The sequence below is a fragment of the Cryptomeria japonica genome, chromosome 3 (assembly GCF_030272615.1).
Source record: "Cryptomeria japonica chromosome 3, Sugi_1.0, whole genome shotgun sequence".
Classification (NCBI taxonomy): domain Eukaryota; kingdom Viridiplantae; phylum Streptophyta; class Pinopsida; order Cupressales; family Cupressaceae; genus Cryptomeria; species Cryptomeria japonica.
The window spans coordinates 853,133,021-853,149,545 of NC_081407.1; the positions used below are offsets into that span (position 1 = coordinate 853,133,021).

Sequence of the window (16,525 nt, forward strand, 5' to 3'; positions counted from 1 at the left end):
ATGCAGTGACTGAGACCATTTGGCTTCAACAGATTCTCACATGGTTTGGGTTCACCATTCCACGACTGACAATTCTACATTGCGACAATCTGAGTGCTATTGCAATCTCGAAGAACCCAATCCAGCATCAGTAGACCAAACACATCGAGATCCATATGCACTATATCCGAGAGTTGATTCAGGAGCAGGTCATTGATTTGCAGTATTGTCCTACATCGGAGCAGGTTACAGACATATTCACCAAACCTTTCAGTGAGAGTAAGTTCCAGTAGTTGTGAGCTCTCTTGGGGGTGCGGGATGTCTCATTAGGGGGGTTCAGCTGACTTCTCCTTCCTCTCTTATGGGGGGCGACTTTTTCCTCTTTAAGGTTTTGTCCTTCTTCTTTGAGAGTCTTTTGTACATTCATCTCTCTTTTGGGGGGGGGGGTTTTTCCCACTGGGTTTTCTCCCTTTCTCCATTTGTGAGAGATTACATTGCATAGTTTTGCTTGTATTTGAATTTTGTACATGGGTACCTATCATGGCCTAGTAGCCGGGACCCATCTTGCATTGTTGACTTGAGTCTTCATTCCCCTAAGTTGCACTTAAGGGGGGGGGGGGGGGGTGTTGGTGTAAATAAATATTCATCATGGATATTATTACACTTTACTTAAGTTAACTTAGGATAATGCATCTCTTCGTAGTTTGGATATGAGACACTTAGGGAAGTGTGCACATAGGGATACAACTTGTAGGAGAAATTCCACCTTTTGTGGTCTTATCTTGCTGTTACACTCCACATTCGGTGGGTTATCCACCTCTTGTGAAATATTATATTATTTCTCGTACCTACCCCTAGTATTTCTTACCTATCCTTGTTTCTCATTGAGCCACATGTCATGATTGTGTGCTCGTATATCCATATGGCCTTGCCTATATAAGAAGGCTCATATTCATTGTATTGGTTAATCTAGTTGATCATTTGTATATTGATGAGAATACAGTTTGTTCTTGTGATTCTATTGTCTCTCTTTATGCTTTTCATTGTGCCCTTGATCTTGGCAAAATCTCACACTCCTCATAAGGATGTATTTATTCAAGAACATGCTCTTGAAAAGAGGGGGGACTCCTAAAATTTGGAATCTCAGGCTTGGGAGACGCATGAGGCCTATCTAGTCTAAAACTAGGAAATTTGAATTTGGGGCTCTCACAACCTGCAAGTGATATTTTAATCTTAGCCTCAACTGCAACAATCCTTTGTTTGAGACCCTCCTCAAATTATTTCTTTTGTATTTTGAGTTGTTGTTCATGGAGATGAGCTTGATAATCTCTCTACTGCACTTCCTTATCACATTGTATCCTTTGATCTTCTAAGTCTTGCTCATGTAGGTAGGCTTGATAAGCCCATTGATCCCGCTGTGGCTCAAGCTCTTGTTGTTTGTCAATATCTTCAAACTATTTTTTAAAGTATGTCATCATATTGTCTAGCTCTAAATTAAGGTTCCCAAAATTGTTTAAGGCTGATTGGGCTGCCGAGAAGGTTGAGCAGGGGTGGGTGGGTGGTAAGCATTAGGAAAATACCCACATGCTACTGGAGCAAATCCACTTGTGTTTAAACTAGGAGCAATCCCAGTTTTCTCTTGTTGGTAGGGGGAGGGCGAAAGATTTACATTTTCAAAAAAGGGGGGTGAATAGAAATTACACCTGTGGTATGTACTCATTGTAGAAGCATTCAAAAGAGATAGATTTTGCTAAATGAAATGCTTGCAAAGGGAAAAAATGATCTGCCTAGCCAAAGAAAGGGTGACATATTATGATTCACCAAAATTTGTTTGAGTTAGGTGCTTGAAGAATGACACCTCCAAAGGATTGAGACTAAAGAACACACTAGATCTTCAGTTGTTCAAGCTCTAGTCTTAATAACCAATAGATCTTCTTTGTAGAGTTGCTAGGTATGTGAATGATACCTCCAAAGGCCGAGTTTTCAAATAGACACACTAATTATCAACAATAGATAAGAAATCCTAATCTAGAACTAGTTCAGTTAGTCCCACAAAGCGTGCCAGAAACTATTGTCACAAAAGTCTTCACCCTTGATGAACAAACTTGATCATCAACCTTGTGACACATTGAAACAGTCTCCAAGTGTGGGACCTTGCATGTTGTGAGGATGAGTCTCTAGAGAAGGATGACTTCCTGATCAATCTGATGCAGGTGTTGGTCTAACCCAACACTAATGAATCCTAATCTATTGATCTGAGGGGGAAAAGGGAAAAATAATGCTTGAAAGGGAAAATGTGTGCACCTAGATTGAATTGTGATCTTCCCTGCCTATAGCTGAACAAAACATCAATAAGAATACCCAAGGATGCACAAAATCCTATTCTAATTAGTCCCCTAAGGAAGAGTGAAGGTTGGAATTCTTGTAAGATGGCAAGAGCGACTAAAATAGTCCATAGGTGACATCCAAAGAGGGATCAACAAAATCACTAAAGCCTAAAGAAACAAATGAGAATGCATTTTAAACAAGAAGGTAACACTTTACAAAACTTGTCAAAATTGAATGAAGGAAAAAGGAGTAACTCTATTAATGTAAGGCAAATAGGCCAGATGAATTTCTGCAGGAGAAAAGAGAGAAGATCCTAAAAACAGGCTACAAAATTGCCTTTGTTGTTTAGGCATAACTCAGATTGAACTACAGTTAGAAACCCTAACCATCTAGGGTTAGGTTACAAAATTTGAGAAGGGATCAGATTAGGTTGGTTGATCGGATGGTTGCGTGCACACAAGCCTCTGAAAATATTTTCCCCTACTGGGAAGAACCAAAATCCTTGCATTCGAGGCATCTGGAAAGCACATGTAGGGCAAAAGTATTCATTTTGCAATAAATGAGCATGGGTAGCATTTGGAAGGCACTTGCAAAGTCATGTCTAGAGTTATGGAGGAAGTCATGAGAGCAGATGAGCTACAATTTATTAGATTTGACTTGACTCGGCTGTCGACAAGGCAATCATCCAATTACCGATCCTCAAGTCGACAACAACCTCTCTGCAATAGATTTGAATTTGGGCCTTTTGATCCTTCCTATCACGCATAGATGGGTGCTTCAGATCGTGCCATGAGACCTTCCAAAGGGTTCAACAGAAGTTTAAAACTTGGTCGTTTGATCTGCCTCATTAGTGAAATTGGACAGCTGAGATCGCGTCACGTCTGTGTTATCACGCCTAGGTCCTGATTCTCCGATGTAGGATGGCGAGAAGGCATCATCTTTCTATGCTTATGTTACCTAGCAAGCCCCTTTGGTTCATTGAAAATCCCTTGCAGGATGGCGGGGAACAAGTATCATAGTTACCCCGTGAGGTCACTTGTTTTATCAAAATACTACCACTGGATGGCGGGGAACACCTTTCTTTTGTTGCCCCGTGAGGTCGCTTTGGCCTGATGAAATTGCTTGTGGGATAGAGGGGAAGGCTTTATCATTATTACCTCGCAGATTCCCTTAAGCGCTTTAAAATACACTGCGGTGTGGCGGGGAAGCCATGTGTTATGTGTTGTTTATTACCCCACGAGGTCGCCTTATCTCCCATCGCATTGTCACATGAAAATGGAAGATCAAAACATGGAGCAAAAAAAAATAGAAAGCTCCCAACCACACGACAACGCGATAAAAAGAACTCCGTCAACCCGTAGCAGGTGAAAGGGACCGATTGTGCCATGAAGGAGGAACCCTCCAGTCAGTAATCCTTAAGTGATTTGACCGGTTGGCTTGCTTGACATAAAAATAGAAATTCAAAGCCCTAAATAGAATTAAAGGTATAAAACCTTAGGGTTTAGGGTTTAGGGCTCATTTAGAAGCTCTTTTCAGTGTTTTAGCCAGTGAAGATTGATCTCAAATCGGATTTCAACAAGGCTAAGGTTGACATGAATCTAGTCAACAATTTATCTTCAACCCTTAAAGCACATTGATAGGCCTCCTTCGCACTCTGCAATCTAAGCAGACTTATTTAATCTTGAATTGACATTCGTAGACCATTCAAATACCCGGAAACTTGCTCCACTTCATCCTCTATGTAGTATGCTCATATGCTAAATCTGTAAAATTCTTCTGTGTACTCTCTCACACTTGTGTCCCTTTGCTTCAAGTTTTGCAATTTCCTGAATAGACTAATGTAATAGTTTGTGAGCAAAAACTTTTCCTTCAATTTAGTCACCATCTTATCCCAGGATTTTGTTTTCTCCTTGATTCTGTGTTGTTTGTTAATCTCCAAATGATCCCACCACAGGGATGCATGCCCTTTCAATTTTGTATAGGCATATTTCACCTTCCTACCCTCCCCTGTACCTTCAAAATCGAAGTACTTCTCCATCTCAGAGATCTAATCCAGTAATTCATCTGAATTCAAGTTACCAATATAATTTGGAGGATCAAAATGGGGTCCGGTATTTATTCTATTCATGGCTCAAAGAAACCTTTCTTCTTCTTGATCAGGCATAGGTTGATTTTGTCCTCTTGGTACTTCAACCTCCGCTTCATCTTAGCTGACGTCCTCAACATGGATACCTCTACACTATGTTGTCTTAATAGCTTTAAGTTTGGCTGCTATTCCTCTCAACATCTCCATTATGGCAGGGTTTTCATCTCTCCTACCCCCTCTTCCTCTACCATGTTCTCTGAGTGCCATTATACACAAGTCCTCTACAACTGTGGGTCTTCTCTCCATTTTCTCCTACCAACAACAAAAAAATCCTTTCTCAGAATTTCATATTTGTCTTGACACCTTCTCTTTGTCTGGCTCTGATACCACTTGAAGTAGTTGAGCCCGGGGATAAACCCAAGCATGCAACTTATGTGGACACAACCAAAAACAAATTCACAACAATGAGAAAAGAAACATCTTTATTGATAAAATTGTGATGCAACACAAGTTTTACAATTTTGAATTTCAATGTTCTACAATTCCCGATTCTGGTTTGTACTCTAAGCGGTCGAACATTACTTTTCCCTCCAATGTCAACCACTTCCAATATCCTCCTTTATCTCAAAATAACTCTTTGTTCTCCTAGCACTTCCCATTCAATTTTCCACCAAAAGATAAAGGAGCCACCTTTTTATAACGAGAGCAACCATCTAAAAGGAAATTTTAGATTAGTTTAAAAAGGAGGGTAAGGATTTGTTTTTAGGGCCTTTATATCTAGAGGAAAAAGGTTTCTACAACCATGCATTTTATTTGGAGAGAGTTTAAAGAGGGACTTGTAAATGCCGATTTACTAGACTTGCAAGGCATGAAGAAGAAGAAACCATTCAACTATTTGATTGACTCTTAGATGTGTGAGGTCAAGCTTAAAGAACAAACTTTGAGATTTGATTGACTCTTAGATGTGTGAGGTCAAGCTTAAAGAACAAACTTTGAGATTTGATTGCTAGGTAGCAAATGTGGGCCCATTCCTTATACAATTCTCTAGACTCTATAAGTTAATATCTTATGATAAATTAATCACAAGCCTCTTGATCTTGAACCAATAATTTGATGATTGTCAACTATCACCCAACAATCTTTAATGCTTCCTACTAGACATCTTTGATGGAGTCCTCAAGCAATCTCTACCCCTCTTTCCCATAGACATATTGGGTAAACAAAGACCACAAAGTTCATTACAATAGTCAAATACAATTGTAGTTAGAGTCGTGAATTTAAAGATAATATTGCAACCAAATTTTTTCATTAATTCACAAAATGTAAGAACATTTGTTACCAATATATTACTAGAGTGTACAATACTTTTCTTGGAGGCCAACCCAAGTATTATGCCTACTTTTCCTCCTATACACCATTACAATGAGGTATTCAACTTCATGGGGATGTTGTTGAGGTGTTTGGCCATTCAAAGGTCTTCACCTTGATTGGTGTAGGGCTTCAACTATCTAAGCAATTTCATAGCTAATTTCTAGAACTAATCCAAGATAACCATGAAATCCACCACTTATCCAATCTAGGAAACTTATGGCATCCCCACTCAGTTAATCGAGAACTCAATATCACTAGATTGGCCAATTGACACATGCACAAACATGCATGTATATAGATACACAAATCTCTAAACATCCGAATCACAATTACATTCAACACAATTTGTGGGGCTACAACCACTCCAATGGGCCCTAGCACATGCTGACAAGGAAATACCTTGATCACAATGTAACACCTTGCCATACCAAATCAACACTATTCATCATTAAACTTTAAGATAGCAATCATCCTAAGAACACCTTGGTAATCAAGGCAACACCTCACTATGACAAGACACACTATTCAACTTGTAATTGATGTAAAAAATATCCCATATCTACGAGGATAACCATTGTTGGGATTTTTTATTCACCAAAATAACCACTATGTTACTTTATGCATGAATAACCATGGAGCTATTCTCTTTGTAAATTAGAGACTGTATAACTTCATTGGGGTCTAAAGAATGATCAACTATTTAGTCCACAATGTTTTTCTTCTCATTGAATCAAATGCATGTTGTGCTAAAATAGATTAAACTCATACACAATGAGCCCAACTTAGACATGAGACCAAGAGACTCATAAATTCACAAACATACAATGCAATATTCACACAACAATCAAATTCAGAACTTCTAGACATAAATCACCAAGATTTAATAACATAACAAGTCATAATCACATAAGACACATTCAACAAATATTATTCCACTAATTTCAACCTAAAGGTTATAGATACAACTATCTATTGTATCAAAATTATTGTCATTTGTACGATGAATTGTAGCTACAACTACCAATTGTATCAAAATTATTCTGAAAGTTGAATGTGTAGGTCCCATGAACATGTAGCTTCATTTAGCATACATGTCTACCAAAACAGTTAAATTCTTTTATTGTGCTTTGATGGATGTCCATGCTCCTATTTGGCGGAGGTTGAAAGATGTCAGCAAAGATTGTAAAGTCTAGCTATACACTTGCCAATTGTATTTGGTTGGAAATTTCTGAAGCCTTTTCAAAAAGTCCATTTTGCTAATATACTGCAATCAGGGCGTTCCATGAGAACATATTTGTTAGAAGCATTCTGTCAAACAGTTCACGTGCTTTGTCTATGCTTCCACATTTTGATATCCTGCAATAATGGCATTCTGTCAATTCATTCTTGGAGGCATTCTGTCAAACAGTTCACGTGCCTTGTCTATGCTTCCACATTTTGCATACATGTTTTTCATGGCATTCTGTCAACCAGTTCACGTGCCTTGTCTATGCTTCCACATTTTGCATACATATTTTTCATGGTATTCTGTCAAACCATTCTTGGAGGCATTCTGTAAAACATTTCACGTGCCTTGTCTATGTTTCCACATTTTGCATGCATGTCTACCACGGCAGTTGCAGCTACAACATCTGACAAAATTCCTCAATTGCTCATCCTGTTATGGATGTCCATACACTGTTTCAAAACCCCAATTTGGGTACAGGCAGGAAGAATGCGGATAAAGGTTGCATTAGGTTGAAAGTTTATAAATCCTTTTCAATAAAAGCTTTTTGAACATATTCTCAATCATGGCATTCCATGAGGCCACATTTCTTTTGAGTCATGCGAGCAAACAGTTCACGTGCCCTGCTTATGCTTCCACATTTTGCATACATGTCTATCAGAGCATTTCCAACAGTAGTATCTGACAATAATCTCCATTCATTATGCCTTGATCGATTCCATACCCTGTTCAAAAAACTCCCATTTTTAGCCCAGTGCGGGAGTACCCTGTCAAATAGAAAGTGATTGAGGTGGAAACCTGTTTGTTGCATGTGCTGAAACAGTGCCACTGCATTGTGAGGCCACCCATGTCTTCTGTCCGCTGCAGCAACCAAGTATATGTTGTTTTATGCAATCAAATATTTATGGGTGTCCAATAAACTTCGGCGTGGGAACAGAGTTTGAATTTGGAAGTTAAACAGCGACTGTTTGAACGGCAAACAATGGCGAGAGGAATCGGTCCATATTTGTCATCTAAGCGGTCAAAGTTTAGGGTGTTTTTCAAAAGTTTCATTTGAGATTCAAAGCACATTTAAAGGATTCAAAAGAAATATAGATTACTCTGCAAGGTTCTATTTAGGTGTTAGAGGAGGAGAGGTGCTCGAGGTTTCAAAAAAGACAGTTTGTGAGTTCATCTGATATTTTAGAAAATGTTTGATTACAACAAGAGTTGGACTTTATAATGATCGAATGAGAATAAAGGGGTTTCATAATGAATAGTTATATTTATTGAGATGGCAAGTTAAGTGAAATTAATTTTGCAGGAAATTCTATGGTTAAGTACAAGTTGTCATAAAGTATAACGTTTATTGAGATTGCAAGTTAAGTGAGATTAATTTTGGAGGAAATTTTATGGAAGTGTAAGTTGGAGTAGTACTGGGGTGGATGACTTTGGAATGTTTCACTTCGGTGAGCATCACCTAGATGCAATAAATGTTAAGTGTACCATTCATGTGAGATGGGTTCTTGTGAATCATTACTCATGAAACGCTAGTCATTCCATTCATGAGAGATGGATTCTTTTGAATCACTACTCATGAAACATAGATTAATGAGTGTGACTTGAAAACTACATAACTAAAATCTGATAACAATATCATAATGTGAAAAGAGTTTCCGACATGACTGTCATCTAAAAATCTCAAAGTTAAGAAAGTTCTTTGCCCAACCCATATGTAAGAATCATCAAAGTACATTTAAAAAATTTAATGAAATATAATTAAGTGTTGGAGGAGAAGAGGTCTGAAAGGTTTAGAAAAAGTAATTGTGTGTTCATTTGATATTTTTAGAAAATATTTTGACTGTAGAAAGAGTTTGTACATCCAACATTCACACATCCTAATATGCTGTCTTCCCCTCTATGGTGTGAACAGGAGAGTTCTGGTTTTGTTGTTAAAATTTGGTCTTCTCTTATACAGTTACCTGATTTGTACAGTGTTCATCATTGTGCATGGATGTCACTTTCATGCTTATGGAGCTTTTGTTCTCTTCTGGCTATGGACTGTAGTTTTGCAGGTTTTATTCCTTGCTTGCTTTGTTCAATTAAAAAAATAACAATTTATTTTTTAAGCTGCATATCTGTTACCAAGTTGCACAAGTTAGACATTCATCCAAGCCACCAACTTGATAAGCTCACGTGTCATAATGTTGTATCATTTTCTACCCTATTTATTGCCAAATCTTTAGGGATATCTCTTGGCAGATGCAGGGGAACTGAAGTACGAGCTATAAAAAATTATTGTAAATGGATTCAAATTTTATTAGCTGTGACAGCGAAATTATATATAAAACTAAGAGTTGGTACATGGCTTTATTGTGACCACTGCACTGGAATAAATGCCACTCTCCTGTATAGTAAATTCATAAATATCATTGCCCACGGTTTTCATGAAACATACTTTTACAATTTTAAATTTCTAATCCATAGAATGGAGCTCTGGTGACTGCACTTTTTTGTTCAGGGGTTGCATGTTTACATGATATGTCAAGAACTGAATGGTGTAGGCCATGACTTTGCTAGTTAATCAATAAGATGTGTGTTTGCATAAGTCAAGCATGCCAGCTATATTACAGTATAACAAAGAATATGGTGATGGCAGAAAGACAACCTACCTCGTGTCGAGAGTATTTTTTTAAAACTATTTAAATCAAGTAGGGGAAGCGTATCAGTAGTGTTATAGTTAATTTTGCGTACTTATATATTCTAAATGGTACTTATTGTTATTGTTTTGGCTTTTGGGTAGTAATGATGCACACCGTGGGTTTCGTTAAAGATTTCCCAATAACCGTGCACTAGAATCACCTCAAAAGTGGCCAATACTTATGGACAGATGCGCCAAGAGTTGTGCACTATGAGTACCAATAAAGTTGCACAATCCTCCAATTAAAGTCCAAAAATTCTAACTCCTAGGAGTAAAGTGGGTGACTATTGGTACATGTGAAATTTATTAATGGGCTTTTAGTTATCATTTTTTTTGTTTATTTAAAGTTAGTAATTGTGGGGTTGAGTGAGCAACCTCAGTGAACAATAATTGGAACATGGGCGGTAACTGGTGCTATTTCCCTAATCCGTTAATCCAATGTTCGTATTTGAAATGTGAGTCACGAGAGCTTTTAGAACTCTATAGTAGCACCGCCATTAGAAGGTGGATTGCAAATGAAGTGTGAATATATAAACAATCAATAATGGTTTCTAACTTCAAATATTCTTATCAAGTATTATGTGATAGAGCTTACTGTTAATGAGGAAGTATATATAAATTATCCCTAATTTGATAATGTTTAGGGTTAAAGTTATATTTGTTCCACATATTAAAATGTGGGCAAATTATTGATAATATTAACAAAAGAAATGTTTTGTAAGTTGTAAAATGAAAGATCAAATTTTTATACTTCGTAATATTAGATATGCGTGTTTTTGGATTTTAATTAAGTAATTATTTTTGTCATCTATGTTTCAGATCACTCTTGGTTCACGATGAAAATGAAAAAAACAAGAGAAAAGAACAAAAAATTAGATTAACACAATGAAATGACAAATCAAAGCATACACATCTAGACTTAATAAATTTCAATTATATAGCATTATTTAGTTGTTTGTTAGAAGAAAACAAAGTCATTGTGTTTAAACATATTGATGATCATATTCTAATTATTGTCTTGTATGTAGGTGACATGTTTATTAGTAACAACAAAGTGGTGATTAGGGGGTTTAAAACTCAAATTTCTAGCATGTTTGAAATGAAGGATTTAGGGGTAGAAAAATTTTATCTTGTAAATGAATTTTTTTAAGGATTGATAGTAGAAAAAGCTTTATCTTATTTAGATTAAGTATGTTGACACAATTTGTGAGTGGCTAAGTATTCCTTTACCTATGACTATTAGGAATTCATTAGATATGTGTACTAAGTCAAATGAGAATCTTGAGGATATGTATAATGCACCATATGTTAGTGTTTTTGGTAGCTTAATGTATGCAAAGGTTTGTACTAGACTAGAGATTGTTCAAGTAATGGAAGTTTTTGGTAGGTTTATGTCTCACCTTGGTGAAGAGCATCGAAATTGTGTTAAGAGGGTATCTATATATTTGTGATTTTTTTTCAATTATTTCTTAAGTTATTTTGGTATAATGTTGTGGGAAAAATATTGAACATACAAAGCTTTGTTGATGTGCATTGAGTAAGTGACTTGAATAGTCAAAAGTCTACTAGTGGTTGTGTTTTCTTTGTTTGGTAGTCCTATTAGTTGAATGAGTGAGAGATAGCTCATATTTTTCTTTGTCCACTACTAAAGTAGAGTACGTGACTACTACACTTGTATAATATAAAATTTAAGCTACCTTAAATTAATAATAATATATTAATTGAGTTGGGAAAATAGATTAAAAGATGTGTAACAAAAAAATATAGATTATTAAAAAATAGAAGTACAAATTTGGCAAATTAGATCTAAAAATGGAAATAATAGAAAATAGAGAACCTAGCAATAGAGGATGAAAATCAGTACCTAGGATGATATCAAGTGATGTGTTAGTCCTTATGAATTGTCATCCCAATCTCGCATTCCATCCAAAAAAGTTGCAAATTCCAAAGCTTTCACCAAATTTTAAACCCACCTACACAATAGGAAATAAAGACAACAAAATAAACAAACTATTGGATATATGTATTCATGAATAAAAATAGAAATGATAAGAGAGAGATAAAGGAATGCAAACCCTTATTTTGTGAAAATTTATAAATGATTACCCATTAGATAAGACGATAATTTTTGGGGTTGCTAATGAGTTTTCCATGAACGGTCACACCCCTACTTTGGCCTTTCAACCTCCATGGGTAGTCAAGATATATAAATAACTAAAATAAAGAATGATTCTATCTTCATTGTATCTAAGAAGGTCAAAGCAATGATAATGCTATGAGTGCAACTCAAGGAGTGCAAATAGTGTGCATAATGAGTACAAAAGAAAGAAAATTGAAATAATAAATGCCACTACAAGCAACAAAAGGATTCCACAATATTGAATAAAATAACAATAGAAGGTAAGAGAAAAATAAACAAATAGTATCACCTCACCAAATTGATGAAGCCAAAGGAGGAACAAATACATTGAAGACTGTTGTTGAATCTTCAAGGAGTGTTGTAGTATGTTGTAGAATGCTCACAAGAAAACCACAATGCTCAATAATGTTATAGGAAGATGGAAATTATTGGTAAGACTATTGTGGAGGGCAACACTTGATAACTTGAATGTGTGAATGAGAGAGATAAGTTCAAAAGAAGGAATAAGGGGGAGATATGGGAGTTGGAGAGTCATTCGAATTTCCTCTAGAGTAGTTACTACCAATAGTAGTAGGTAATGAAGGAACACAAGTAGACCACTGCGAGGGGGGTGAATTAGTGGTAATTAAAATTTTACTTTCTAATCAAATAAATGCTAATAACTGAAATGCAAAGAGATCAAAACACATTCACATAGAAAGAAAACACATAACACCAAATGTATGAGGAAAACCCATGGTTGAGAAAAACCTCGGTGAGAAATGCTGCTAGAGTCTACTGCTCTAATCCAACCTCATAATAGAAATACTTTGGTTACAACTTTTATGAGCACCAACCCAAAGGAGCACCAACCCCTAAGATTTATGAGCAACAACCCAAAGGAGCACCAACCCCTGGTTTGAGCACCCACTTAGATGAATTATAATGAATTTCAATTACAATTGAAGCACCTTGTTAAAAATGAAATTTTGTAAGTTTGATATATCCTAGACTTTTGCCTCTATTGCTCTCTATATTTGCAAATTTTCCTTTTTGTCCTCTAATAATCTTCTTAGCCTCTTCTTCGTTATATTCTATTCTAGGTCTTTTTTCTCTTCTTCACTCTCTTCTCCCTGCTACTTCACTCTATGTGCTCTCCTCTTTTGTCATGCACACACACTTACGATTCTGCACCTTCTCTTAGATATGCGTCCAAACCTTTATGCAATCTCTACTCTATGTTATTCTCCTCTATTCACTTTACATCACAACACTACACTACAATGAATTTCCAAAAACATATTTTGATAGTCCCTTTTTTTTTGACACAAGCAACTTCCTCCCATACATAAATTGATTTCACTTCTTGTCTACAAAAAGATTTGATCTTTCATCTTCCTTGCAGATTGTTTTTCATATTCAGTAAATGCACCCTTTACATCTTGAGATTTTATTCTTTGCGTTTAGATTACTATCTTTAGTAACTTCACCAACACATTTTCTTTGATTACCCACTAATTTAATATTTCAAATCTCCTTAAGCCTCTAACATATATGGTCTTCCACTTGTTCTACCATCTGGCATTCATCAACATTAAAAACATTATTTTCTTCTTCAAATTTTATTCTCTGCTTCCAGATTTGATCAGGTGTCCAATTGTCATTATTTCAACTGCTCTCTATCAGCATTAATTTTCTTAGACAAAAATAATTATCATCGTCAGATAGCATTAACATTGTACTTGCCACATTTTCAAGATCTTCTTCGTCATCGGGTCAAACTTGGTCAAATCTCATGCTCTATTGAGTCATCATGGAAATATCTCTTAGGTCTCGCCAATGCCCCAAATCTCATCGATGGCCATCTTTGGCTCTGTAAATGATGTCATTGATGAGACTGGAGAAATCTCTCATCGATGTGTACATGTCTCCTCAATGAAGCAATATTCCTCTTTGTCATTGAACCATCGATGAGACTCCACAGTCTCACACACGAGTCTCCCATTGGCTATCTGATCGATGAGACAAAGAAATTGTCTTATCTATGTGTCTATGTTCGCTCGATGCTTTGCCACTCAAAATTTCTTCATGTAGTCAATGTGACATACCCAAAGTCTCCTTGATATATCAATATCACAATTCGCCTTACCTGATTGATGAGACATGTATTATGTCTTATCAATATCTCAATATCTGCTCGATCGAGAAGCTCACTTCACAGCGGTCTCTCACTAGCTTGTTTGATTGATGAGACCTTCACCAAGTCAATTTGACCACATCCTTACACTACTGCGATCTCATATTGCCTTGATTAATCGATAAGAGATACAAAATGTCGTATCAACATGTCATTGCCATGTCAATGGTAATCTACATCCTTGATCTAAGAGACATGAGCATGTCACCTCGATGACTAGCTTGCGGGTTCCACACAGATTGTCGCGTACCACATCAATGTGACAATATTGTATCGAAGAGAGGATTTTATATCTCTCTTTGATCACACATCTCCTACCAATGATCTTCAAACCTTTTGACTATAGTAGTTCCATGCACCACCTCATCTACGATGTTGTTTGTCCAAGTCGACACTCTACCTTTTGTTTCATTGGCAAGACACAGAGGATATCTCAATGATATTCCAATGAATTCCTTCCCATTTTGCTTGATCGATGAGACCGAGACGAACACTCTTCGAACTTCCACCATGACCTTTCAAACCTTTCATATCGGTGTGACATTCCATGTCGGTGAGACAAAGATTAACTCTCACCAAAATCATTATGTCTCATCGATGAACTTCCACACACTCATCACATTGGTGAAACATTGCATGTTGATGAGACCCGAAATGGCTCATACCAAGGGTAGTGTCTCATCGACACAACTTGCTTGAGACATGCTCTAAGATGAGTGGAAAAAAGCATGTGAGCTATTGCTCACTTGAACTCTATGCATCAGTTAATAAGAAAGACCCAAAACCATGTCAACACAACTAATGTGGGATAAATGGTTTAGACCAATTCATGCACCCAATAGATATCAACTCAATGTCTTCTCTGTTCAAATGCAACCTACAAGCTTTGTCCAATCTGCCTAAACCCTTCTCATCTACTCAAAGCCAACTTATCTGCTCAATGCCTTTTCTTCTCCGTGACAATGAAATCTACACCAAGTTGACATCAATGACAATCCAATGCCAATTGGTAATAGGTGGTAAAATATTTATAAATAACTATAGAATGATGAACTATCATGGGACACTAGCACATCATGTAAATCTTTAAATGTCATGATCTCGTTTAGCTATTTTCATCTTTGGAAAAGGCCAAACACTATTTAATATTATAAGGTTATTATGATTGAAACATAAATTTTCATTAAAGGGACCATAAGACCAAAGACCTTGACACCATAGGAAAAATAAGGGTAAGGCAATGGTTGAATGTGTTGGCATCCCCATTTTGTTGTGTCCCAATTGTGCCTTGTTTTTCTCTAAATTTTTTTATTTTTCACCCTTCATCACCCATTGATTAAAACCAATTTTTGAAATCTTAAATAGGCTAGTCATGCTTAGAATTTTCCTCTATATGTCGTATTAATACCCCTTACTCGCTTTTCTCAATTACCCAATTTGAAAAACCAAAACTTTCCTTGCATGCTCTTCTTTATTTAACAACTATCTACCCAAAGAACTTGTCCTTCATTTATAAATTCTTCTCTAAGACCATGGAGTATGCTAAGAACCATCTTCAACCATGGGATTGAGTTCTAATGAGTAATTCATAAGTTGAAAATATTGGACTCCAACTTCATTAGAGTGCACAAAATAAGATTGTTGATTTTTCCTTTTAATGTCAATGCAAGAGTTAAAGAATTTAACAAAACATTAAATATTGTATCCCTTTTTCATATGAAAAAATAATAATTTAGTCAAGGTAGGGAGATCCAATAAAGGACATCCCCGCCTTGTAGCCTAAACACAAACACCATGCAAGATATACTGGTAACCGGTAACACAACATAGATAAAGCAGAAAGAGCAACCGGTAACACCAAAAAATACATAACCGGTAAATAGTATGAACACTTATTATAACAGTGTAATGAATTACATATGCCACATGCTAGACCGCAACCCAGGATTACAAAGAAACTCTTACAACTTAGATCTATTATCTGTAGATCATCCTCTCAACAAATCATCATCCGGTAACAACTTCCACTGTTCTGCACTGATCCAGACCTCAGCCATCGTGACTTCAGTACTACCAAACCAGAATCTCATCAGAATCTTCATCAACATGCAAATCTAAGATCCGCAGATCTTCTGCTCGACAAATAGGTCTTCGGTAACAGTTTGCACTGTTCTGCACTGACCCGACCTTCAACCCCTCTGGACTTCAGTCTACCCAAACCCGAATCTCTCCAGAAATTACATCTTGCTCGATCTCTAGTTTCTCTAATTTTCATCCTCTGTCTTTTGTCCCAAAATGAATCTCTAAACTTTCCCTGTATACCATCCGCAAGAAATAACAATTCGATCAAGTCGGCCAAAGACCAACTGGTTCATGATGAAACATGTAAACAATATCACATTGGCCCAAATCACCAAGAACATCACCAAAATTCTTATAACTTCACGCAACATTGATCAATGATCCACAAGTCACGGGAATCAACCACAACCCAATTCAGCTTCGCTCCACACACTGGAAGACTAACTGGTAAGAACACA

The 16,525-nt window shown here is 36.6% G+C and overlaps 1 protein-coding gene across 1 annotated transcript in view; it reads right to left on the bottom strand.

Moving 5' to 3' along the window:
• Positions 1-7,548: 7,548 nt before the first annotated feature.
• The window catches only part of LOC131051174 (putative pentatricopeptide repeat-containing protein At3g08820), a 37,360-nt gene continuing 28,383 nt past the window's right edge, over positions 7,549-16,525 (bottom strand). The window contains exon 2 of the mRNA XM_057985564.2: positions 7,549-7,850. Coding sequence (XP_057841547.2) covers positions 7,549-7,850 — 302 coding nt within the window. The remainder of the gene's footprint in view (positions 7,851-16,525) is intronic.